Source organism: Centrocercus urophasianus, unplaced genomic scaffold, assembly GCF_019232065.1.
Source record: "Centrocercus urophasianus isolate 14NV4802_14NV808 unplaced genomic scaffold, USGS_Curo_1.0 seq_44, whole genome shotgun sequence".
Classification (NCBI taxonomy): Eukaryota; Metazoa; Chordata; class Aves; order Galliformes; family Phasianidae; genus Centrocercus; species Centrocercus urophasianus.
The window spans coordinates 2,720,485-2,748,193 of record NW_024885022.1 but is presented as its reverse complement, the minus strand read 5'-3'; the positions used below and the strand labels follow the sequence as shown (position 1 = coordinate 2,748,193).

The following is a 27,709-nucleotide window of genomic DNA, read 5'->3' as shown; positions in this document are numbered from 1 at the left end:
ATCAAGAGTATCATGAATTAACATAAATTGGAAATCCAGCTTTTTATAATATGTGTTATTTTAAAGTGTATCTACATCAAAGTAAGGTAAAGAAGAACTTAAGAGGTGTTCCAGTTTTACAGTTCTGTATTAATATGGCATTATGTCAAAACTTAAAACATAGAATCATACAATTGCTCAGGTTGGAAAGGATCTTAAAGATCAAGTCCAACCATAACCCAACCACACTGCCTTAACTCTAACAACCTTCTGCTAAATCATGTCCCTGAGCACCACATCCAAATGGATTTTAACTACTTGTTCAAACATCATAACCCAATGGTGACATAATGTATTTCCACAGAGACTAAAAAATTGCATTTGCAGTTTTGAAAAGTAACTTTTCAAAGGGTTGCCTGTATCTATTTAATTTAATCAGGGAACATTTTGAAGAGACCACACTTTCCGATGATGTTTTCTGAAAGATCAGCTTTGGATGTTGAAATTAAAAATAAAGGTGTTTTTGTTAACATCCAAAGAGACTTATTTTACTTAACTCTTTTGAGTTCCTGAGAACAAAAGAAAATCTTCAAGGCCTCATTTCTGAAAGGCCAGATTTTTTTCTGTGAAGCCAAACAACACTACTACACTTATTTTATAAGTATTTAGGTCTGCTGCTAACACTTTAAAGTCTCTGCATGGGTTCAACATGGCACAAACCTAGCTGCACTGTGAAGACTGAGAGAGTGACCATTTTCTAACAAACTGTGAATGTGTAGCCACACAAGTGAGGTACGATCCAGAAGAATGGAATCAAAATTTAACAAGTTTGTCAATCTAATATGTAATGCAGAACACCAGCACCTTCAAATGCTCAAGTAATCCCACGTCAAGAAGTCAGATTCCTCATGGATCTCAAGTTTGCTAGTAAGAATTCAAATTCATTAGTTTTTCTTTACACAACCATGATACGTTGCCAATCTGTGAAACACTTACATCTTCAGATTGTTTCCTGTCTTTTTATTTTCCTTCTCAGTTCCACAGTTAAGTAAAGAATAAGCTGAGCACAGGAACAGCGAAATATGAATTGTGTAACAAAGCGCTACTAAGCAAAGGTTTTCACGTTTTCCCTTTCCAGAAGGGAAATCCACTAAGCAGGATAACTTATAGAAATCAGTTTTAAATCACATTCAGAATTATTTACAGAAATGATGACTAACAGAAACTACAGTGGCTCCTAACAGACTTGGTGTCACAGACGGGTATGGAGAGCTAGGGGGCTGCTATTTCTTCATCTCCAGGATTGCACTTCCTGGTCCTCTGTGTTTGGCACTGCATATGTTGCAGAACTGGACAGAAGATACCTGGAAATTAAAAAGAAGACAAGTGTCTCAGACAAATATAATCAATTCATCATGAGAAGATGAGTGAAAATTGCTACTGTTCATCCCAGTGTTACTATTCACATTCAGGCTGCTGCCTATTGACGAAGTCAAGGATAGGTTTAGGAATGTGACAATGCTGAATAGAATAAAGCAGGTTGTTCTGGAGTCAAAGGGCAGAATTAAGGAAATTCAAATGGGTCATATTCCCTGCACTATTCAAAGTTGCATCATATATTGAAAATTTAGACTGAAGAAGGTTATAAAACATCTCAAACAGCAGCAATTTCTTTCTAAACTGGATACATTTTGCTTGCAGCAGTCTGAAATATCCTTTCCCTAGTCATATACTATTACAAAGTGCCATCAAAAATAATAACTGCAATCACAAAATAATCCCTGATAGAACCATGCCCTTCCCCAAAGATGAGATAAAGAAATTGTCTTCTTGTCTTTGGCAGAAGTGACAGAGATTAAGATTGGTTCCTTACTGTGTTAGATACTGGGAGACATTCTTTGTGAAACATGTGTCTGCAGTGGAACACCACCACGTTGAAGGACTTGGATGCATCTGGGAAAGAGAAAGGTAAATCCGTTACAAAAGGGCAATGGAACAAAGGATTTGGGGGCTACAGTCATAGCCCTGTTTGATTACACACACACAAACATCAAGTCACACCTTTATCACATTAATTTTACAAGTTATTCTGTTGTATTTATAGAAATGATGCAGGATGATGCTATCAGGTAGTGTGTCCTAGTGGTGAAGTTACATAATGATTTTATTCTGATTTTTATTCATTATGATTTTATTAAACGATGTACACATTTTCAACTGAATTTTTCAGGTTAATATGTGCCACATGTTAAATCTAGGGAGGGCAAAGGATAATCTACCCCCAAAGAATTCAGCCATTTTGAAGAAACACGAACAAAAACCACTCTTGCATTAGTGAAGGAAGAACCAAAATATTGAGTATTACTAGAGTCTATGCTCTCAGGACATAAGCTCTAAATGTGGCAATAAGCTGTGTAAGTGCTTCTTGATTCATGAATATTTAGCCCAATTAGAAACCTCCATACAGTATTCATACATTCAAAGAACTTTCACCTCACTTATCAGATACACCCATCTCTCAGGGCGCTTGCATGTCCAACTCTGTCAGGTCTTCTAGCACCAGGTGTCTGTTCTGGTCTGTATGTTGGTGCATGCAATCACAGTACAACTGTATGTATTATTTTTTTCCTTTTTTTAAGCAAAAGATGGTAGAAACAAGATTAAATAACTGGAAAAGATTTTATTCAGCTATGCAAACAAAGAATAGTTGCATCCAGATAGTTTGTCTTACATTTTCTTGTTTGAGGATGCTGGGACAGACACTTGCCTGGTCAAACTACTATTTCTTAAGATGCCTAGCACCTATATTGACATTCCTGAAATTAGTTCCTTTGCAGAATGTACACCTTCAAAAATGAGATACTGAATTTCTAGTTTCAAGACCAACTTCTGAAATGTTTTGAAGTGTTGTAAGAAGTATACCACATGCAAGTTTATAGTCTGCAAGTTCAGTCTAAACCACAGGACAAATTTAAACAAAATTCGATGGGATCTGTTTTGTTCCACGATTCTGATAATCTCTGAGAATATGCTTGTTGACTGATTAAAGCTGTTCTACAATTTCAAAGCAGGAAGTAAAAAAAATCACACGAGTAAAGAAGAAAGTAAGTTGAAAGGTTCAGAGTAGTCTCCATTCCCAAATCAGAATTCATAAGCAAGCTTTGCACAGGAGACCAAAATTTATACAGCGATTATCAAGGGAGAGTATTACACATTTCTATGAATAGCAGCAAACTGTAGTTCCTTTAAAAACAAAAAATAGCCTCTTTTTCTTCCAGAAAAGCATCCTACCTGCAGGAAGTATTGGAGACAGGCATGATTCACAGATATTTTCCTCTGGAAAAAGAAAAAAAAAGGAAATAAATCTCTAACATTTTGTTAACAACCTCCATGTTTGTTTTATTTTTTAAATAAAACAGGTATTTACACATTGCAATCACAGAAATTGATCTCGATCTTAGAGTATTTACTTAAGATACTCATCACAGATTCTCTGATTTTTGTGCAGGAAGAAGCAGGAGCTATATCAATATCAGAGCAGTAGAGGCATAAGGCAAGCTCAAATAAAAAAAGCAGCATAACACGGGTTCCTGACTTCTCTGCTGTATTTTTCCAGCAGAAGCTCTGATCTTCTGCCTTTCCATCACTCCTGGTATAAACACACATCTTGCATAAATCACAGAACTGCTCATGCACATCAGCAGAGCTGCACAAAATATTTTCAACCATTTTTAGAAACTACCTTGTTGCAGGATGTTATTACCTGACTACCTGTTTTGGCACTGAAAAGCATTTTCCACCTTTACAGACAAACATGCAACATATTGCCAGCAATGCAGAGATTGAACAAACAAAAAGCTACATGACGGATCTCATCTCTACAAATAAGATTTACACTCTACAAAGAAGAAGTAATACTCAGGTTTTCTAGCAGCTTTCAAAATGGACTGTCACATGGCTTAGGTCTATAGCAACAGAAAAGACTTCAAGTCACCACGTTTCTGCTGTACCCACCATCTACCAGAACGCCCTTCATCTGAGTTCGGTGCATTTTCTTCAGCAAAGAAAGAGAATCAGCAACAAGAATCTTCTTGCAACCTTCCCGCAGCAAGATCTGTTTTGCAAAGAGCACAAAGTACAGCAGTTGTTAAATGGGTGGGCATAACCATCATCCCAGCAAGCCACCTCTGGGTTTCTGCTGCTACAAAGAGAACAACAAATGTTTAAGCCTTTCCAAGATATCAGACCTTCAAACAGCAAGGGAAAAAAAGGATAGGAGGGAAGGAATCTCTACTGAAATGGAAAAAAACTATTAAAAAAAAATGAAAGACCTCAGAAAAATCAAATCCTTTGCAAATATGTTATTGTCATAAATAAAGATCATCTTCCCATAAGCTTCTCTTAACAGAATACAATGGAGGTATTTCTTTACACTGCCCCTAACAATTGGATTCTAAACCACTTGGAAACTTCCTCCATTCATATCTTCCCTGTCTATGTCAGGAAATAGATATGGTCATCCTAAAACCTTCAAAACCCAACAATTTAAAATTTATTTTGTTCATGCATTTCCTGCTCAGATGCCATTCAGCAAGCCACACTTAAAAGCTCACGCAACTAATCAAAGGTTAGACCTTGTTCATCCTTAGCAAAAACTCTTAAGAGTGCTTTTTTAACTGTAGTATTTTATGTCAGATTCTTATTGTCTGCCAGTGTTGTGACACACAAAAAGAGAGAGATCTCTGGCATCAAAATTGCATACAGTACTATTTCCCAATGCTTAGTGAAGAAGGTTCATGACGATATGACAAACCCAAACAAAGGGTTGTCAGTTTTCTTGCTCCCACCCCACATTCAACCAATGCTTGGAAATTTGCTTTCCAAGACCAGAATTCTTCTGAAAAGTCTTCTGAGAAAGAGAGATTCATAATCAGTTTTAAGCTGAACAAACAAACAAACCAAGGGAAGTGTTACAAGAAGGCAATGTCTATTTGTTTCTCCAGATTATTTGCACTGCAGGAGGTAATGAGCACTAAACCAGACCAGGATGCTGCCAATGCAAGTCTCTAAAAAGAAGTATAACAGTAGGTTTTACAGCCAGGTGAACACTATCCAAAACCTCATCTTTGTAAATACCACTGTGAACTAAACATGACATGCTGCCAGAGTCATTATGCAATTAAGACTGTGTATCTGAAATACATGAATAATAAAAAAAAATTGATTAACATTAAACATTTTAAACTGGGCATGCCAGTGGGTGAATGGTATTCTCCAGCACTGGACACAGCAAGCTACAAAACACTTCTGAGCACAAGAAGCTGAATGCAAACCAAACACTTAGAGAATTAATCAATTTTATGTGTGATAATCTCAGCAGCTATCTGAATATGCTCTTCCCCTTCCAAATTTGCCCAAGGGCAACACAGAAAGGCAAATTTTATGTTAAGTAAAGGAAAACATCACTAGATTAATAAAGAAATACTTAGAAATTTTTTACAGCAGCAACTGGATAAGACCATCTTTCAGGATGAGTGCTCTGACCAATGTGGAATATTCTCAAGCAGCAAACTCTGGCAAAGATAGGTAACTAATGCAAAATGGACACGGTCTTCTTTGGCTATCTACTGGAGTTTTTGCTAACTGCACTCAGCACAAGCAGATAAAAAATTGCATGTTTAAGAAAAAGGAACAAAGAAAACATTGCAAATGGTGGAATAGAGATACAATCATTCACTGCTTTCTACTTTAAATACAGAGTGGCAATAGGAAAACTTCAGTTACAAAAAAAGATTGAAACAAAAAAATACCAAAACATCAATTATGTCTCATGAAAACCTGAACACTACTTGATCCTTTAAAAACAACACAGAAGAAACAGAAACATGTTACAAGGCATATGCAGCACCTTCTCTGTGACAGTTAAACTCCACTAAGATTTTGCACACAACATTTAATGACTGATCGTCAGACTTTATTTTTATTACAAGTGGAATACAAGGTGCAGCCACCATAATGTAGAAGGAACTTGGAATGATGGAGGTGAAAGATAAAATGCCTAGGCAATAAATCAGCACTTCTGTAGAAACACATTTGAAGAGCTCAAGGAAGAGATGGACAATATAAGAACTGTAGAAAGAGAAGAGAGGGATTTTGGAAATGAGACAGGGAGAAAGTGTGCTTGAATGAACTTCTCTGTATTAAAAGCAGGGAGAAGCATTTATCTGTGCCTGAAGATTAGACTAAACTTGACATCAGATGTAAAACTGTAATGAAGCCATTCTCTAAAGAGATGCAGTAAGAAACAAAAAGTCTTACAAAACAATTTTTTTACCCTTTAAAAAGTGCTGTAAATGCAATCAAGACACCATGGTAAGTTATGAGAAAGAAGTTTTAAATGGATCTGGTGCTTCACCAAACTAATGGATATGTCTGCAACCAAAATATTTATTGAAAAAAAAAAAAAAAAAAAAAAAAAAAAGAAGAACTGGAGTTCATTCTTTGACTACAGTAGAAAAGGTGCAGCTGCATAGTTAAAATCACCAGCAATGGAAACTGTTATTCATGTAGGTCGCTCCAAAAGTAATGCCTCCCATTCATTTCCACGGAAACTACAAGAGATACAATGAGCACAGTAACACCATTTGATAAATTCTCAGCTACAAAACACTATTTTTCAACATAGCCACTACCATTAGCTATGCATTTTTGCCTGTGATGAACAAGAGCCTGAGTACTGCACTACTAAAAATCTGCACCAGTGGAGGTGGCCTCACCTGTTCCACAGCTGCTAATGATGGTGTAATTGCTAGGAAAATGTTGCACACAGTCCATCTTTCAACAGACTGAACAGATGGAAGTCAGAAGGTGCCAAATCCAGACTATATGGTGGGTGTGGTAGGACAGGCCAGCCAAGACTGGCAAGGTGCTCCATGGTCTTCCAAGTGGGATGGGGTCTGCTGTTACCATGCTGCAAGAGAAAGGCTGTCTTCTCTGGCCTGACCCTGTAAGCTTGAGCCTTCAGCTCAGTCAGTGCCTTGGTTTAGTGGTCAGAGCTGATGGTCTGTCTGAGGTCCTGAAAAGTCCACAGTGATCACCCCTTTCCTATCTCTACAGACAGTGCACATAACTTCACCTGCTGAGAGCTGCATCTTGAACTTTTTCTTTGATGGAGATCCCCATGGCACCACTCCGTGGACTGCAGTTTTGATTCTGGCTAATAGTGGTGGCATCATGTCTGCACGCCATGTGATCCAGAAAATTGTCACCTTAAGTCTCATTCAATACATTCTGATAAACCTGTATATGGTGTTCTTTCTGTTCCTGTGTGAGCATTTGTTGGATTCACCTGTGCAAACTTTGCAGTATCCCAATGTTGTCACCATTGTTTCTAATGTGCTGCAGCCAATATTCAGTTCTGTACAAAGTTCCCTGGTTGTAATCTTGCTGATTCATGTGGTTTAGCTGATCGAGATGCTCTTCTTTTTGTTATGGCAGCTGTGCATGGCTGTCTGGAAAGTGGGTTGTCTTTCAAATTGCTGTGCTGTCATTCAGTGTTTTGTCTCCAAAAATATTCAGCAAGAGTTGATGAATGTCTACAGGTGCAATTTTTTTCCACACAGAGGAATTCAATTCCACACCTTTGTTTGAGATGCACTTTCAAGTCAGAAATCATTTTGTTGCTGTGCTAGAGATGGTCCCTCTGCTGCCATCTGTAGCATGGCAACAAAATGTAATGGAAAATTTGTGGGAGGGTTCAACCTCTACTACCACACCAACATCTGCTTCCAGTGCTGTGGGACAGGGCCATAAAAAGACATTACTTTTGGAGCATTCTTCGTAATTAATAAAGTCCTGATTTGCATATGCTTAACACTACCTTCAAAGGAAAACACTGCAGTATGCAGTTAATTTGAAGGTTATACTCAAAGCACGAGGAATACATTCGGGCCAGCACTCAACAAAGCCCAAGTTTCTCCAGGACAATTACCCCAAAATCTCCAAAATGCATCATTACCCCAGTGAAAGGTATGTTACGTTTAGTTACAGAATCACAGAATGGCCAGCGTTGGAAGGGACCTCAAGGATCTTGAATCTCCAATCCCCTGCCACATGCAGGGCCAACAACCTCCACATTTAATTCCAGACCAGGATGCCCAGAGCCCCATCCAACCTGGCCTTGAACACCTCCAGGAACACATCCACAGCCTCTGGGCAGCTGTTCCAGCACCTCACCACTCTCATAGTAAAGAACTTCCCCCTGATATCCAACCTAAATCTTCCTTCCCTGAACTTAAAACTATTTCCCCTTGCCCTGCTGTTATCTATCCTTTCAAAGAGTTGAAAAAGAGTCACTACAACCAAGTGGTGAGTTCTCACTATGCAAGCTGCCACCTGTCCCTAGTGCCTCCTAGATGTCTGAACAGCTGCATATCTACATCCAGGAGGAAACCCTAACAGCTCCTCCAGATACTTTCAACCAGCATTCATTCATCATTCCCACTGGTGTCTGCTGGTTCACAGCAGAATGCTTTGAATGGGAGAATTATGGATGGACAGCCTCCATCAGAGGTACTGCAGGTTCAGTCAAAGTCTAAACCAATAACTCATCATCTGAGTAAAATGGCTAACCCACAAAACCTAGAGATACTGAATCTAACCAAACTGCTTTTAAATTCTAAGACCACTGAGTATATTTGGGGAGAACAATGTAAGAATACCAAAATCTTTTGAAATCTTTTACTGAAAACTGTCAAAAAGAGGTTGAAAAATTAGGCGTGTTCTGAAATAAGGGAGGTGTTTAAATCTCCAACTATACCAGCATTTCTTGTATTTCACTTAGGCAGACTCATAAATTCAGAAAATGTAACAGACATAACTAACACAGAAGTAAACAAATAAGGGACATTTAAGATCAGCCTTCTCTGTGAGAAATAAGTGTGATGCAACAACTATAGAAGACATGGGCTGTAATTATACAATTTGTTTTAAGAAATGTCTGTTTATTTTAAGAAATGCTACCAGATTCCTTAGTTAAGACCACTGAGTTATCAGTTACCAGAGACTTAAACACACAAGATTTCATATTTTTTTTCAATTTAATTCCCAGGGAACTGAATATTGAAGGCAAATACAAAGTTCAAATACACATTACAGAGAAAATAATGAGTTTCGGTCCAGAGATGATGTATTAAAAAAGCCCCAAGAAACTAATTAGCATCAGTTTCATTAGAAAAAAATATATATGCATTGCACAGAGATCGTGGTAAATGTTAATTTTGGTATGTTTTTCAAACAAAAGCAATACTGACCTCACACTGTTTGCTAAGAGATACTTAAAAAATTTGTACTGCAAAAACACTAATGGGAACAGAAGACCCATATGAGTCTCAGAAGAGACCTGTATCAGAAACAACATCTGCAGTGTGTAAAATAAATTACCTAAGAACGACAGTATTTTCTGATGCAAAACAAATCTAAACTGCTTGTATCCACCTAACTTAAGGGGCTCAAAACAGGCAAACTCCATGCCTACATGAGCAAGTAGCACATTATTTGCATTTTTAGAATGGTCTTCAAACAACCACAGCCTTTGGCTGTGAGGGTATGAAGCTGGTATCCAAAAAGCCTAAATGAGTGACAGCAGCCATTGACCTGTTCTCAGTCCTGCCACCCTGAAACGTGAAGAAGAACAACATGCATCAGATGGAAAAATCTGCGTTAGGAGGTGTCTTATGATAGGAGTTTATACATTACTGACTGAAGACAGGCTGGACATCGTAGGAGAAAACATTCTCACACAGCCAAACATTTCACTATTGCTGAAGAGTACCGGAACTTCCCCAGGTTCAGAACTGATTTTTTTCTTGTTCTTCCAATGAAGAAGATGTTGTAGAGGAGCTCCAGTTAAATATGGTTTGTCTCCAGAAGATTATCAAAAAAGATTCTATTACAACTGAATCCTAACTTTCAGCAAAAAAATATACTTGTAATTTGAAGAATTTAAAAGGACTGTTGGATGAAACAAAGGTCATAGAGCTGGCAGGTGCTCTTGTCTACGTAAATACAACATCAGTTTGCAAAGTCACACTGACAACTTCTCAGTTATACAGAGATAGCTGTGTTTTGATTCCATGTTTTTGAAAGCACTTCTAAATGCAAGCAGTAGAGTTGAAAACCATGAAGCTTTTCTCAGTATATCAATATAACTTAGGCCAATTTGGTTAGCCTGCCATGGATTTGAATGATAACTAGTTACAGTGAAAATGTTGACTGGAGAAAGGTGATTTATTTGCTGTTGAACAGAAGATATGCTAGGAACATGTCAGTTTAATAAACTGCAGGTTCCTCTTTAAGACTGTAAGCTTATCTTCAGGACTTTATAAATTCAAATGAAGTAGCTCGTGGTCTATTTCATCTATAAATTTATGGCACTGAAGAATTAGATTTCAGGAGATAGATATAAAAAAAAGTTTTAGATTACACTTACTTGATAAATATTGTTAAAATGCAAACAATTATAACTTTATCTTTACAGCCCATGTCATCGTAACTTTGTCTATGAATGTTACTGCATATAAACACTGAAATTGCTATGATGGTTATGGTTTTAATACATTAACTTTGATAATGCCAAACAGAACAGAACAGAAAATGTTTCTCAGGAAGGGAAGAAAAACCAAAAAAGGCAATAACCACTTGGAGTTCGAATCCCAATTCAGAAAAGCACTCACATGAGTGCTTACATCTTGCACTGTTCAGGTAAATTCTGAAGTCTGTACTCAGCAATGCAAAACTCATCATGCAAAACTGCATTTCCAGAAATGGGAAAATAAAAAAAAATAAAAACAGATAATTCTTATAAGAATAATAAGGCAGCTGAACAGATTCCCAGCTGTAAAGCACAGCTATAAAACCATGCAGAAATAAATTAGTAATACTCATTTGAATGGATTGTCCATGAAGAGATAAGTCTCACATTATCTGCACTTTTATAGAATACCTAATATCTCTTTTAGTGTCATTTTTGTTTAGTTGGCAGCAAATGTACTAATCACAGAATCACACCCTTCACAAAACTGTGAATTATTCACTTTAAAGCTGTGGTGAGCTTAGGGTAGCATATACAATGATTGCAGCATTCATGTAAGAGATGGTAATAAGTTGAAACGAAGTAATCAATCTACAACATGCCAGCTTTGATAAAAACTTACATTATTCAGGGAAGATGTCAGATTAGAGAGAAGTTAAAACAAATTTTGTTACATTAATAGACTTATTTGCTGGATTCACTAACACACTGTAAGCTACATATGGCATGCTTTGGCAGCCATTCAATTTAATTCACTTGATTTTGTTGGGATGTTAAGAATGTTGTTTCAAAGAGAAAAAGTCTAAGCAGACCTGCTTTTAGACATACATAAAATCACATCTCATGGAAAGTTTACCACAAAAGAAATTTCGGAATATAGTAGGAAATCTGCACTTGTGTAAGTACTAAAATAATCTTAACAAGGTTTGCAAATGAGGTCACAGTCAAATAATATAAAGGCGCAGGTGCAATACCTTTTGGGGGAGCTGATGTTATAAAAAGATCAGCACGGTTTTCTTATTTGGCAGTGACTTGCAAGTGAAGCAATGGGTTATAAGTATGCTCAACCTCTGTGGATCTAGAAATAAGATTTCCTTTTTTGTCTTTGAAAATGGGAATAGTAAGGCTTGTGCACATACGGAGCTGGTGATCTGCAGGGATGAAATCACACAAAGTCCTAACCAAAGAAATCTGGATTGCTGTACAAGTTTGAAGTGTCTGGTACATTATGTGATACAAATAAGGAAGTTTTTACCAAAATGAAAGGAGTTGTCCCAGGCCAGAATAGAGAACAGAGATTTCAAACCACAAAGCCACACAATGTGAAGAAAAGGTGTGACCAGGCATCATACAGACAGACAGAGACTAGCTCTGAAGAGGCTAATGACACAGTAGTCATGATGAAGCTAGGACAGAACTGCCCTCAGCTAGGAACAGCCACTTAAAACATCTACTTGAAGTCCTAGCTGTTTCCTGAAGTATGTGCTGAACGCAGAAACAGTTCTGTTAACAAAACTGACCGTGCCAAATTAATGCTTCTTAGGTGAGTGTGCACCCAAGAGCTGCCATCACATCTCTGACACCATCTGTTTATAATGGTGCACTTTACATTGCGTGTAGCACTTCAGGAGCAGCCTTATTTTAAGCTATAGCTCATAATTCTCAAAAAAAAACCAACCAGTCCCTTAAGTAGGCCTCTTAATTTCTTTTTTTTTTTTTGCTATGTTGTCTTGCTATAGTGCCAAAAATCCAAGCACAAGTTCCATTAAGCTTCCTAATTCCTACTTCTCCTCAGAGATATAAATTTTAGCCCTTGAGCTACCCAGACCTACTTCAAAATGAATTAACTTAAAATCCATGAAGCATTTCAATTATAAGCACATAAAAAAAATTTAGATACTGGTCTAGAAGTAAGCAGTGAAAAGTAATTTTGTTAAAAGCCGTCTGAAGAGAAAATGATTCTTCCGTTCACAAAATGTGACCAAGTGATTTTGTCAGCTTTATCTGAATCCCCTAACACACGCTGCATGTATGCAAACAGCACTTTATCACTCTCTGTGCAGAGGTACACAGTGTTCCATTTTGATTTCAACAGAATGCAGGAACAGTGGGATCAGCAGTTCAAGCAGCAGGGAACTGACAGCAACAAGATCAACACGCAACTGCTTAAAAGATGCACGCAATTTTACTAGCATTATTTTGGAAAGATAGTAATATCTAATGAAGTCTATAAAAACCTGCAAGTAATGCTACAACCTGCAGTACATGCAAACTTGCACCTGTCTGTTGTGGGTAACTCCTTCCACAAAACAGAGGTATACAGGAACAAGATACTTATTCTCTCAGAAATCCTGAAAGTCACAATCTAAAATACCCAAATCATCCAAGTCTTTCAAAAATTCTACTTACTCACCAGGCTTATGACAGTATGGGAGAGATTCAGAAGAGGCAGAAGCTATCTAGAGAAAAAAAGTATTCATCTGGACAAATTTCTACCCTTTCTGTCAAGGTTTCATCCCGAGTCCCTGAGATAATGATGTCCTAACAAGATGAACAAACCTAGGTGACAAGCATTTCTTGTGCTGCTGACTGGTGAAATGGTCTTTGATGTCTTTCTGAAAATCTTCAGAGGAAGAGCACAACATTTACCTGCAAGTTGTAGTCCTGAAGAATTTTCACTAGCGAGTCTCTCAGATTAGGAATCTCCATGCCTTCCTTAATACGATGAATCAAAAGAATGGGGTCAACATGAGTTCCAATATTGTTCAACAAACCAGTAATAAAAGCTGTGAAAAACAGGAAACAAGTCAATTAAGAAAAAAAATCCATCCACCTTCTTAAAGGATGCTTCAGTAGCAGACAGGCTTTGGTTGTTTCTATGACAGCTCTTTACAGAGAGAGCACTAAACCACTTTCACATAGCCTTCACATCTTTCTTACAGCTGCATTTACTTGAAAATAGGCCTTTTGGGAAGATAAAGACACAGTTTGCCTATTTACAAATCTCCAGGGCTATCTGGAAAACTGATACCAGAGTAGCCAGAGCAAGTCATCAAAACCACAAGAGAATAACACATTTCAATTCAATAAAAAGGCACTTGTACAAGCAGAAGTAGAACATTCACTTCATTGTTTGAATATTCTATTCTAAATTGCAGCATTAAGAAGTGTATTTGCAAACACTTAACTTCAAGGAAACATGTTTCTCAACAGTGACAAGATGGACACTAATGTCCAACTTCCTGAAATGCAACTGGCTAAATGAAACAGAAGGATGAACTTCCAATAAGACAGAGCTGACCTCAAGGGCTCAGTAACATGCTTTAACTCGGTCAGCACTGAAGTTAACAGGAAGCTGGACTCAATGATCTTTGAAGGCCCCTTCCAACTGAACTATTCTGAACGTTCTTCTTCAAAGCCCAAGAATAAGGAACACCACTGGAGTTGCTCTGCATTACGGCAGATGGAATGGAGGTAACTGTATATGCTTTGAGTTCCTTTTCCTCTAAAGTTGTCAGTAACTGTAGCATTGTTTTTAGTGAAGAATTACATTTAGATAGGGATTTCTGTTGGTAAGATAACTTGATAACATCATAATTCCAAATTAGTAACAGATTTTGGTTGCGGCTGTGTAGTTAACAAAATACGCAAGTTAGAGATGTAGTCAACAAATACGCAGAGCGGGGGCTGTCAAGGTCACCAGGCGTAACCAGGCATAATCTGTGTGGGCCCCTTGCGTGGTCAGCTAATACGTGAAAGGGGGGCTGTAACAGTCATCAGCCTCTGCGGGGGCTCCTTGACTCATAAGAAAACCATGATGAGACATGGCAAGACAAGACATGCCGCATGTCTATTGGGCACAGATAACCGTAGCAAGGGTGATTGGTAGCACTGTGAAATAAGGGACAACTATAAGAAGAGTGTGTTGCTTGCAGTAAGTGCCATTTTACCATACACCACATTGGTGTGCACCGAGGTAGATGGACAGACCGTTGAGTCCCTAACGATTGCGAACACCTGGATGAAGCCGGAGGCTGGTCCTCGAAGGCTTCAGGCTGCTTGTTAGAATTAGTGGACAAGTGATGAAAATACATTTATTCTGATGTTAATTCTATGAGACCTTCAATCCTTTGGAAAAAGAGATCCCCACAGAGATTTTAGAGTCTTGATTTAAAGCACCAAAAGAGACTGCAAAACTAGCAGAGTTTGCAGTTAAAATAATTCTGTATTTTCCCAGTCATATGAACTCCTCTGAGTTTGCCTCCCGAATAAAACTGATGCTGTTAAGGAGCTTCTGACTTGTGCTTGTGATTCCATCTGAACTTTAAACTTGAGTAGACATTTATATTGTGGATGAAGAGCAAAAATGCTCGTTATTACAGATCCTGCATTGATGACACAGAAACAAAACAACTGAGGGGCAGACAGGTGAAGACTCTCCATTTTCAAAGTTTCTAAAGGGAAGCAGCTGTAGTAAACATCGGGGTTTATTCTGAGGGTGCCTAAAAATAAAGCTTCATACAGTGCCAAATTAAAAGTACCATTCTGTCCTTACTTTGTCATTAAGGACATAACTGCACAGAGCTTTGTCAAGTGTTAAATCTCTATGTACTCATCCTGTAGCATGCCCACATGTTGCCTTATGGGAAGCTTCTATGCTCAGCAGGAGGAGATAAGGCATGCTCTACCAACCACAACATCTCCCTGGTGATCCAAAAATGCCTTTGCTAGCACACGTGGATAATTCAATCCTTTATGTGCAATACCATTCTACAAAAACTACACAGGAAAGGCTAAGAAACTATCCTGCTTACGTGGTTTGTCAATAGAATACAAAATGAGGTCTTCCCAAAGTTCTCCATCATCTTGTTCCTTGGCAAATTCAATAGCTTTATCTACATCTTGCAGTTCTTCCATTATCATCTTCAAAGCACTGCGGCTGTTCCCCATTCTGCCTAGAAGGATAAAATAAGTGAAGAGTTTATAAAACCTAAAGCACTGAGTACTGATAAGCATTTAAGAAACACTTGCTGCTTTTTCCTTATGAATTTTCTAAGTGATAAATTCCCCCATATTAGAAACCTAATCCAATCAACTTGATGAAAGGAGAGCTCATTCCAGAGCTATCAGTATCACCTGAACATGTCCACAGAGGACTCTGCTGGACTGGGACCCAGATTCATTCTTACAGACATGGTAGGCCATACTCTAAACTGCAGCAACATCTGACACAAGGTGAAGGGTGTTCATGTGTATGTATGTTTGCATGCATATGAACTTTGAGATGATTTATCTCTTGTTAAGAACCTGTATCAACACACTCAACTTGCTCTAAGCATAGTTCAGCTTACATCCATGGAAAATAAGAGGGAGGAAGCAAAAGCTCTGAACTGTTTGTTAAGTAAATCCATGAGTAAATTCTACTCTGCTCTCAAATGGTCCACAAAATGTTCTTATTAAAAAAAAGGATTGATTATATCAGTAATAAACACTTTCCATTCTGATTATAATTAATACACAAACACACATACAAATCTTACAGTAATACAACAGCTCCCATTCAGAGGTGGGGAAGTTAATTTTAAACTATTCAAACATGAATTATTTTTTTAATAAGAAAAAACCAGCACTAGCAAACCTTCTGCCTAAGCAAAAGGTGACAATAAGCTCCTGAGATGTGCTCGGAGTGAAACCTGTTTTATTTCTCCCCTGTCCTCAAACAGAGAGAATTACTCTTTTCTTGGAGGTTCTCTCAAAATCGTATCATATGCATAATCAACCCCTTTATTTTCCAAACCATGTTATTTGGTCTTACTGATATACCAACTTTGTCTTTGGGAAGTGTGCCAAAACACAGTAAACAATACATCACACGTTTTTGCAGCATAAACTTCACAAGATTAAAAGCATGTTGTAATTTATCACAGTGAGAGTTACTTACTCAGAAGATAAACTGTCTCTTCTACAAAGTTTCTCTGTTGGCAGATCTCTAGAGCCTTGAATTAAGACAAAAGAAAGAGAATACAGGGAACCACGTAACAAGATATTCTATTGATCACAAATGCTACAAGAAACTAAAGGATACCTTTCCATGAAGTTGCATTACTCATTTTGACAGGAATACAGCTTCCTTAACATGCACTGTCAGGTCCTCTGTCATTAATTAAAAGGAGAAATTCCATGGCTTTTTTTGCTTTTTTCTCTAAGATTAAATAATTTTAGTAACTGGGATGTTTTTCAGCTACACACAGATTCCATAACTGCCCATGACATCAGCTCTCAGCAGTAACAGAACCTGTGCACAGTTGAAAAACACCCCAGTTACTAGAATCACCAAACTGATTACCAATAAGTTCTTAGCAATGCAAATCAGGCAGGCCTGGGTGTGCCATAAATGATGCCACGTCTGTTTACAACCTAGAAGCAGAAAGCAAACTCAAGACTCATCGAATTTCCATGGCATTAACTGTTCACCAAATAAATATTTTCATACCTGGAAATCAAAACTGTATCTTCATAAGATATAGCTACAACTGATGACAGAGGTAGGAATTAACCCTTCTATTCTCAAATAGATGGGTTACCATAAAGTCCAAAGACATACACAATGAATTTCAGGGGCAGGGTAGTGATTTCACAACCAGATACTTTGGCTGCTTGAAGGGATAAATAATGAGTAATGAATATATTACAAACAGAGTTGATAACCTTTTTTCTCTCCACTTAGAGTACAAATTACCAAGCATTCAGTATTTCTGGAAGTTCCACATTCAGTGACTGCCATGCTCCCTCTAGAGGAAAAGAGGGGACAGTCATATTTTTTTCTTCAGTTTGTTTTACACAAGCTTTGCTAAACTGCACTTGAAAGCAGTGGCTTACTTTTAGAGAAATAGAATGACTTCTTCTTGCATTGTTTATCATTTATTTACAGCAACAGTAAGTATGAGTTTGTTCAAATTGTTTTTTTCTTTCAATTTTCACACAGCGCTGGAACCAGCTTAACAGAAAGTGAGGACCTGGGAAGTTATGGTTCTCCCTTTTATGTTGTTGGAGCAAATATACATATGGAGCAAAAAGCACTGTTATATGGTATTTATGGTAAAAAGCACAAAGGCTGCTCCAAAGGTAATGCCTTCTGTTTCTTTATGTTGGCCCACGACATCAGAGGCAGATGTTGGTGGTACAGCAGTAGGGGTTGAACCTCCCACCAATATTCCATTATATTTTGTGGTGGTGCAACAGATGGCAGCAGAGGGGCAGTCTGACCAAATGGTGCCTGGCATGCAAGTGTGTATGAAGCAAAGGGGTGGGCTGGGCCTCTGACATGTTCTTGTTTACAGTTTAAAGCAGTGCCAACAATGCCAACACTGAAATCATGTAGTTTTTGGAACAACTGGGACAATTTTAACAAAGACCAAGGCTGCAGTCCTAACATAGTTTTGTTTTCCTGTATTGAACAGGAAAGTTGGCTGACAATTGAAAAAAGCAAACAAAATAAGAGAGGTGCCATGAATGGTTCTGTTTAGAGTGTCAACCACAGAAACTACAGTATTTGATAATACATTTAAACTATTCCACAAGGGTCATCACTACATCTGCATACAGAAAGGAAAACTTTCAGCTTGGCTGAGCAGATCAGACCTCAACTGCAAAATCAGGTTTAATACAATACTGACCCAAATGAAGAGTAAAACTCAAATTTCCATTCCGTTCACTGTAATTTAGAAGTGTTAAATTAAAAAAAAAATACAAACATGAGCATCATTAGTTCATTTTATATTTGATGAGACAAAGTAAGGAGGGGGAAATGTAAAAAGGATAAAAAAGATGGCAACACAGTACTTTGCAAAATTCCCAGTCTGCTAGCAGAAGTACAAAGTCAAAATATTTCTGGCTCTGTTAGTTTACTGACTGTTAAATTGTGTAAGTTACTTGAAAACAACTCAGAACCTTAGAATATAAAGCCAGAAAACATACCATTAAAGTTAACTATTTTTCAAGATCTAGAACTGACTATGCTTAGATTTTTCAAAACAATTGTTTATTTCTTGCAACCACAACCCACTGCCTCAGTCAGGTCAGGCTCTGATGAATAAAGATGCTTCAGGCATGCATCAAGTGTGAATTTTGGACTTCTGCCTCCTCAAATTCCTGCAATCTGAGCTACAAGAGCAAGGTCTTTGCTAGCAGCCAGGAGAAGGTGCATCACTTCTGCAGGTAATGATCACAAAGCCAAAGGATTCTCCCTTTCGGCAGTAGAGGGCAGTGCCAGACACACTTACAAATGTACAGTTCTACAAGCATGAGATGTAAAACTCCATGACTGGTGTTATGGGGCTTACCTTCTCTAGTGGGCAGTGTGTGCTGTCTCTGAGAAATGGCAGTAGATTTGGACGATCATATTCAGCATAAAGACTGATCTGTTTTTCATGATATCGTTGTCCTTTATGGTGGTCTCTTTTGAAAAGCTTGTGCAAATACTAAGAATCAAAAGAAGAAATGGAATTCACAAACTCTCCCACAACGTTATTTGGACTGTATAAAAAACTCCTCATTAAATTCCTCAGGAACACACTAACACATACTAAAAGGCACAAAGATTCAAAAGGCTGATTCTTTTTCCCCCAAAGTACTCTCATCACAGCATTCTCCATTATTAACTCTGTAAAACAGGTTCTTAGCAACATTTGAGTAAATGTCCTTTAATCTTCACAGATTTTGAATTTGATGGAAAACTTTGGAGAAATACATCAAATGAAACATTTATTTACCTAGATATGCTTGACCATTATGGGTAAGTTTAAATTATGAACATTTTAACCAAAGTACTGGTCCTATAAATAGAGGGGTGAAGGCCATTCTTCCTCTATGAGCAAAAAAAAAGAAAAAAGACTTAAGAATAATCTGGAGGGTCACTTGTATCCAAAGGGAAGCAGACTCCACACTTTGTAACAAATGCATGCCCTCCATAAACTGAGGGCATCTTCTTCGAAAAGCTCTTGGGCTGCAGGCTGCACACTTCATAGAGTTGTTTGCTATAATCAGATCTCTAACTCATAAACTCGCTCTCTCCAGCAGATCGATCGATGCCTTGAGCCCCAATACAGCACCAAGTTAAAACTTCCCTCCCTAATACAGCCCAAGATCACAGTTACATGTTAAGCATTCTACCAACAGCACGCTCCAACTGAAGAGTTGCTCTCAGAATAGCGATTTGGAGCCACAGTTGTTCTGATGTATTGTAATTCTGCACAAAGCAGAACAGTCCTGCAGAGTATGGAATTTACTGCTCTAGATAAGCAGTTCGCTGTCTTTATGGAACAGAAAAACCTGCTTCAGAGTTGCATCCGACATCCAACCCCACTTCTATGTAAGGAAAGAGGAAGTGGGAAGCAAGCAAAAAAGAACTGACCAGAGAGGACAAGCATCTGCAATGCAAAAATAAGGAATACCTCAGAGGATCTTAACCAAAAAGCAGTACATTACCAAGTTCTCACGTGTATACACTGTCAGATTATTTTACTATTGTAAAAATGCAATGATCGTGGTAGAAAGTGGATGAGCAGAAGTAGCCACTTTGGTTGTGATGATTTATGAAATTTCAGTACAGTGTGCACACTGACACAGCATACACACATGGGACCATAGAATCCTTAGTGCTGAAAGGGATCACTGAAGGTCATCTAACCCAACTCCCCTGCAATGAACATGGACACCACAGACAGACCAGGCTGCCCAGGGTCTGAACCAGCCTCACACTGATAGTCTCCAGGGACAGGGCATCAACCACATCTCTGGGCAATCCGTTCCACACCACTATCACTGTCAAAGATTTTTTCCTTGTATCTAACCTAAATCTACCCTATTTGAGCTTGAAACCATTTCCCCTTGTTCTATCACCACAGACTCTGCTACAGAGTCTGTCTCCTGTAGCTCCCCTTTAAATACTAAAAGGCCACTATCAGGTCACCTCGTGGACTCCTTGCTGGAGAGCCCCAGCTCTCTCAGCCTGTCCTCGAAGGAGAGGTGATCTATAACAGATGTATCCTGCAGATATCTTATCCAGCTCAAAGTGAAACTAGTAGAATACAGAAGTTTTTACCACATGCTGTAGTTCAGGTCTGTTTTCTAGCTCTTCAACAACTCTGTCAATCTGCAAGAAAACAAAAACCCAAAGATTAGCAAATCTCTGTGAACATCACATTCACAGGATTGAAAGGGGGATGAAAAATGCAAGCAGCACTGGATCATTGAAACATGAACTTGTCATACTCACGGAAATTTTATCTTCGTTATCCAAAAGCATGTCCACTGCTTTCTAAAGTAAAGAAAGAAAATCCAGGTAAGAAATAGGTATGCACATTTTGTCACTCTTGATTACAGCACTATGCTTGTTCATTGATGGGTATCGGATGGATGGTGCAGACTTATTCTTCTCAGCAGCATTAATTCAGAAAGCAGTTTGCATAACAACAGCACTCTCCAACAGCAGAGCATTACAGGTACAAACACGTAATGTACGCATCCAGAATACCTGTCCAAAGTTCACACACTAAAAGTAATCAGTTCTGTGCACTTACACTGCAGGTACAGTATGCCCATTGAGTCATGGCTCACAGAAGGCCATAGGCAAATGCTAAAGAAATACTTTTTGTCCAAATGCAAAAGTGAGCTGCAGGGTGATGGCTGTATAGGAAACACACACAGCTCAACTTGCCTTACAATTGGATTCCCCCAGCCTATCTGCACACTGCTACTGCTACTGTAACAGGAGCAGCCAAGATCACGTAAACAAGAGTAGTCACCAGGGTGCCTGCTCTGCTTCCACTTATAAAATCAAATTTTGGTTCAATAAAACCAAATAAACTCAATAAAACAATAAAAGCACCATCAGATGCTTGATGTAACTCATTATATTTATTTTTAAAAAATGATACACTATACCAAATACTCATCTTTGGTATAGATTGCTCCATATTTTAGTTCCAGTGCTGAAACAACAGCTGCACAGAAACAGATGATCTACTTGTTTTCTTCCAAGGATCATAGAGATTGTTTCCCCAAGTACCAAACAGATTCTTTTCCCAGCACGCATACAAAAGCTCATTTGCTGAGGTTTTAGACAACTGGGAAGAAAGAAGATTGAATTTGGCACCATATGCACACTTTTTGATTTTTGAGATTTAAGTTAATGACTACACAAACTTCCAGACACAGAGTAATTAATTACAATGAAAAAAAAAAGTGCAAAATACATTCAAAATCTGCTCACACCAAATTAACTGCTTACTACATCTGGCTCCTCAGCAGTGTGAACTGAGGAGAAACGCAGAGAAACATCATGGTGTAAGTCTACCTGCACAAATGATCTCAGCACTGGCACTCTTCTCACTGTGAGTGACACTCAAATGGAAATATAAAAAAAAAACTTCATCCCTGGATTAATCACTGTGCAGTCCAGGCAAACATCTCCTTGTCTCAGAATGTATCCAGACGCAGTAAAACAACTCCATGCTTCACTGCTATCTTTAAACTAATTTATTCATAATTTGTTAAGGTGAAAGTGAATATTAAAAGCACCGTACCTCTGAATCAAAATCCATGAGCAGAACAATTTTATCTTTGATGGAACTGAACAGATTGTGCTTGTGGATCAACTGGAAGACGTCTTTGTGTCTGAGAGTTAGGTAAATTTCTAGGGCTCTGCCATAGCGCTGGTCATACGTATACCTGCCAAAAAGCAGCCTTATAATTTATGTGACCTAAGTGCAAGAAAATCACCTCGGAGAGGAAAATAAATAAATATACATCAGAATGCAAAACATATTAGGATGCTACTTGATTTTATGAACATGTGAATAGTTGCCAGTTTTTTTAATAATGAGGAATAGCACTGTGCAACTCCATTTATGTAACAGTCACAGTATTCATGTTCTGTGGTTCCTGCATTTTCACTGCCTCCTGTTTTAAAGCTACACAGAAACATTAGCTTTTCTAATTTTGGAAGCCACCTGAAAACCACTTCAGAGCAAAATAAAATTAAAAAAAAAAAGCAACGAACACACAAAAAACCAACTCATATTGCTCTCTTAAAACTTTGGGACAGACAGTAACAGAGCAGCAGACAGTAAGCAGCAGCAGACTGCCTTCTTCAAAAGAGGGTGTATGAAGATAACTTAATATAGGTGGGCATCAGGCTGAGAAAACTGAAGAACTGTATCCTTGTAAGAAGTACTTTAGAACCAGATCATCTTTAACACATTTTCTAGTCACATATTTCCAGCCATGCAGTAAACTTAAATATACTATTTTTCAAACAGAGGGGAAAAAGAAAAACAGATTATCTTCCTGTTATTTTCCTCTTCCCAAAAAAGACTTCCTCAGGCAGCACAGAGAGAAACGTAGGCTATTTGTTTTGGAAAGAGAAGTAGCAAATCCAGTCTTATACTAAACTCTTAGTGTTCATACACTGCAACACTGCAACACAGCAAGGATCTCTGTTAAGAGACTTAGACAAATATTTATAACCTACTGTATCCTATCTCAAGCACACTTTCTGTAATAGGAGTTTTAAATTGTACTCACAGTTCTGCAAGGGTTCTTAACAACGTCCTGTTTTGTGGATCTTTCTTCAGGTGATCTACTACAGCTTGAACTATGATTGTGTTGTTGTAGAGGTCTCCAGGCCACTCTTTTATCAGGGTTGCAAACCCCTAAAAGTATAAGAGATTGTAACAGAAACAGAAATAAGTGCCTAAGGAACATTTCAAACATCAAAGCCCCAGCTAAGCCTCTGAGATGATACATGCTGTGCTACACCTCTAAGCCACTTCTACATGCCCACAAACACGCACAGCGTATAGATTTTCCTTCTCAGGGCAACGTTATCAAGATTCATGAAGCTGGGTCTCTTTCAGGTGTTGCTTGCTTTGTGAAGCAGGTGGGCTACTTGTTTTACATTAAACGACTAAAAATAATAGTATTCCTAATAAGTAAATAATCCTAAAAGATTAGTGTTCTCTGAAAAACATTTTACTTATTCTTCTGTAAACAAACAAAAAGTGTCTTTTTTTGCTATCGTGGAATCGTTCATTGACAACCTGTTTGAACACTATGAATTCTACACTGCTGAGTGTGTTTTGCTTGCAACTGCTGCTACATGTGGACACGTCTGGCTGTAGTACCTCATAGTCACTCTCCAAAAACTCATGCAGGACCATCTCATAGATGAGAGGTTTCAAAACTGGATCCCGTCTGGGCAAGTAACGACTAATTGCCTGCAGGAACAAAAAGAGCAAAGAAGGGGTATGATATATAACATCCTAGTATTTTAATGATAGAAATAAGAGTTGTTAGGAAACAAACAACAAAGCCAAGCACAAAACATAGCTTTTAGTGAACACTGGAAACACTGTATGCCCTGCTTTGTAACCAGTTTCCTAGTACTACTTGCTTTAAGATGGCACACATTGGAAACATATAACTTACCTGAAAGAAATTTCATTAGATAGATAGTGGTAAGATACTAGTTGGAATGGAAAAATGAGCCACTGGACTTACCAAGATGTAACTACTGACTTGCAGTCATTAGAGAACAAAACAAACACAAAAGACCCTTCAGAAACAGTTCTCAAAATCCATTTTGCCTAGTCTTCCCACTATATCTTGTAAAAAAGTATGAGCACTCACTAGTTGAAAGACACTTACTTTTAATTTGTGACTTACTGTGAAGCCATTACAGTTTTGAAGAGTTTTGTTTCACTAGCTATTTTTATGCACCCGAATAAAAATTAATTTGAGAATAGACCTCTCCAAGGAAATTCTGAATGAATGTGACCTGTTGCTCTATAGAAGGTGTTAAGAAACTGCATGCTGACAGCTGGGAGACAGGAATCTGCCCAAATTAATTAGCTCATGCCATGGAATTTCAGCACAGCTTCTTATTTACCACTACTATTCCACACAAAAAGAGGCCAAGGTTATTACAGCCTGCCAAAACAAACCCTACCACTACTTGCCATGCTGGGACTCCGAGGTTTATAAGCTGAAAGCCCAGCACCGATGAAATTCCTCCAAACACTCGGAGAAATTGCCTGTTGCTCACTAACAGAACACGTTGAGGAGCATTTCATTACTGAGGCTGCTTGAACAAAGCAGAAAAAATAACATCACACTACAACACAGGTTGGTGTGGCTTTACAAACAATGATTATTTGCAACCAATTCTGCCAATACTTGACTTTGAAGTGCAGCGTGCTGCCAACACCAGCTCTCACCATCTGTCAAAGAATTTAACAGCTACCTTGGGGCACAGCCCTGCCAGCTGCCCCAGGGAACCAAACCACAAAGAAAGCAAGCTGGATGTCAGCTGGAGGCTCGAAGAAAAGATTCCCACACTGCTGTTCTCATACCCCCTTCCTGCTTTACTGTCACCTCCTAAGCAAACAGCTTCAGTGGAAAGGCTTTGCTGCAGTTTCTGACTCTGGTTTGCCAGCATCACCCACCGAGGAGCAGAGGCAGCTGGCTGTTCATGTGGGGCCAGAGCAATGCAGAAAGGAAACCACTTCGGCCCCAAGTCCCACTGCTTCAAAGGGAAATCACAACCACCTCCTGCAGCCTGGCTCCTGCGCCCAGCGAAGACAGAAAAGCATCCAAATAATTTTTGAGCCAAGGCACAAAGCTGAACTAAAACCTGTGCTGGAGGTTACAAACTCTCCCTATTTTATCTTTAAGCAGTAGTTAAAGAGTGAGGTCAGAGAGACAAAAAAGCTACAGAATTGGGATGCCTTTATATCAATTCCTCAGCCACACAGGGAAACTGACTTTAAGTGAAAAGAAGATACTACATAAAACGGAAGCATTTTCTTTTTTCTTTCTTCTTCACACATGCTTTCAGACTTCTGATCAATAAAAGCTGGATATACACAAGAAATCACATATAGAAGGTGACATGAGATAGCCTAAAACATCTCACCAATAAGCCCAAACCACAGACACGTATTCCTCAGAGGATACTTCTGAGATGAAATAGGCTGTCTGGATAATGCTGCTCACTGCTAAGCCCACCAAGTCAGGTGAAGTCCTTGAAGTGTCCTCTAGCCAACATTTTGGTCATTAAAACATCCCTGCTGCCACCTGATCATCCTGCACTCCTGCTGAAAGTCATTGCTGCCACAGCAGAATCAACAGCATGGAGCATATGCCCCATGCCACAATCAACAGCACTCACAGTTTGACCTCCTCCAACAAATCCACCTCAATCCAGGCTCAAGGAACCCTCGACCTAATGCTGCAGTGATTCATGCACAAGCTCAAGACTCCATCAGGGTAACACTGCCAGAGGAGCAGAGGAGCAGATCGCCTCAAGGCCCTAAAATTTTGAAACTGTTTAACAATTTAGCTGCAGAATTGAGAATCACCTAGATACCAAAATGCAGCCTTGATAGCCAAGTAGGATTTTTTAATATGGTACACTCAGAAAACACTAAACCCACAAGCTATACTGCAACCATCAGGTTTCAGACAACAGCTTGCATATGAAGGGAAAAATCTTTAAGGAAATTTGCTTTTGAAATGCACAAATAATTCCAGAGAATGACAGCGTAACACAACCATTTCAAAGATAAGAGCTAAACTTCAAAAGTTCATGTAATTTTATTTCTTGGTCCTAGAAAACATTTCGTCTCTTCATCAAGACTAAAAGCCTTTACTGCCCAATTATATTATTGTGTTTCATAGCTGCTGGTTGGATAAATACGTAAAAAAATCAAATAATATAATAAAAGAAATTGCAAGCATTACAAGAATTTAGATCTGGCTAAACTTACTTCATGTACCCTTAATAACCTGGGAAAATGTGTATGAAACTGCAATAGTAAAATAAGAAAGGCAACTTCCAGAACTGTAACCTGAAGCTGAATGATGTAACATACTGTACTTTATGTTTTCCCAAGTCCATTTCCAAGGGATCTGAAAAAACCACCAACCACTTTTAGAAAGGCAGTAATTTAGTAGAGATTTTTTTTGCAGCAAACGTGCAAATATTTTTATATTTTACAGTCTGTTGGATGACATAAGTGGAATCAAGAAAAACATCCATTCCAGACATTTGTATCTACAGACAAAATAAAACCAACAGAACTTAGAAGCAGCGTATCAAAATTTCACCCGTACCTGCACTCAAGTCCTTTACTGGATTGAAATAAAAAGACAGAAGCATGTGATTTCACCTTCCAGTGTGGCAAAGAGTGCACCGAACCACTAAGAACTCATCTAAAAGGCAAGGCTGTTCTTGCACTGGTGTGACTAATACAAAAGCTGTGCATTTCTAAAAACCATAACGCTGAAACACTTCCACTCTTTGAACAGAATTAAACAGCTTAAAACCAGCAAGGGACTGCACACTGTGACATCTTAATAATATGTCCTTTTTGGCTCATTGAGTTTGAATAGGAAGACATCAAATTCAGAAATAAACGTATGTGCATCACCAAAGGGAGACTGCATACTGTTTTCTACGGGTTTGGCAGTGACAGCAGTGTATAGTCTTATAGCCCAAGGCAATTTATTAACTGAGAATCTCACATTAAACATACACCATCATGGTAGCTGGCTTCCTACCAGCAAAAACACGAGACAGGGCAGACTGCTTCTCTTTTGCCACCATTTCTAGCAAGGAACAAACTGAGACCATCCAGTACCATGTTAGCACAGGCAGAGCAAGTCACCACCAGAAACAGGAACACAACTAGCTTAAATCTTAGTTCAACAACAGTCTGTTGATTCTCTTGGCACATTTTCTAATTTAGACACTGCACGGGAAACAAATACCTCCCTTTCCTCTTCACCTGGTGGCAGGATATGAACGCTTCCTGGTGCTTGAGGTACGCAGGGGGTCAACTGCTGGGGGATGGCCACCTGCACACCTGTATCCACCTGCACACCTGTATCCCTGTCCCTAAGCTTCCTAAGACTGCTATTCAACAAACTGCAGAGATCGAATTTGTCCAAACGACCTCTAGAGGCATGACTGATATCCAGCTCTGCGTGCTGTAGTGAGGGCCTGGCTTCACCTTCAGTCACCCACTCTGCCACGGAGAGTGCAGGCTGAGGACTGCAATCTTTTATCAGCCTTCTCAT

General features: G+C 38.7%; 1 protein-coding gene across 1 annotated transcript; it reads right to left on the bottom strand.

Moving 5' to 3' along the window:
- Window positions 1-984: 984 nt before the first annotated feature.
- VPS41 (VPS41 subunit of HOPS complex) lies at window positions 985-27,709 on the bottom strand. The gene is made up of 14 exons (XM_042834205.1): window positions 27,401-27,709; window positions 23,755-23,847; window positions 23,156-23,283; window positions 22,156-22,300; window positions 20,847-20,888; window positions 20,673-20,723; window positions 18,913-19,050; window positions 16,512-16,566; window positions 15,385-15,525; window positions 13,220-13,356; window positions 3,994-4,093; window positions 3,271-3,315; window positions 1,853-1,932; window positions 985-1,343 (listed from the first exon to the last, which is right to left on the bottom strand). Exons 1-14 carry the CDS (start codon window positions 27,707-27,709, stop codon window positions 1,263-1,265), a joined length of 1,545 nt encoding a protein of 514 aa, XP_042690139.1. The 3' UTR covers window positions 985-1,262.

Coding starts and splice junctions, on each gene's coding strand:
- VPS41 (XM_042834205.1), bottom strand. CDS start 27,709: ATGAGAAGGCTGATAAAAGATTGCAGTCCTCAGCCTGCACTCTCCGTG. Junction 23,284..23,754: donor TTTTGGAGAGTGACTATGAG/GTACTACAGCCA, acceptor TTATACTTTTAG/GGGTTTGCAACCCTGATAAA. Junction 15,526..16,511: donor AGAGACAGTTTATCTTCTGA/GTAAGTAACTCT, acceptor TTATCCTTCTAG/GCAGAATGGGGAACAGCCGC.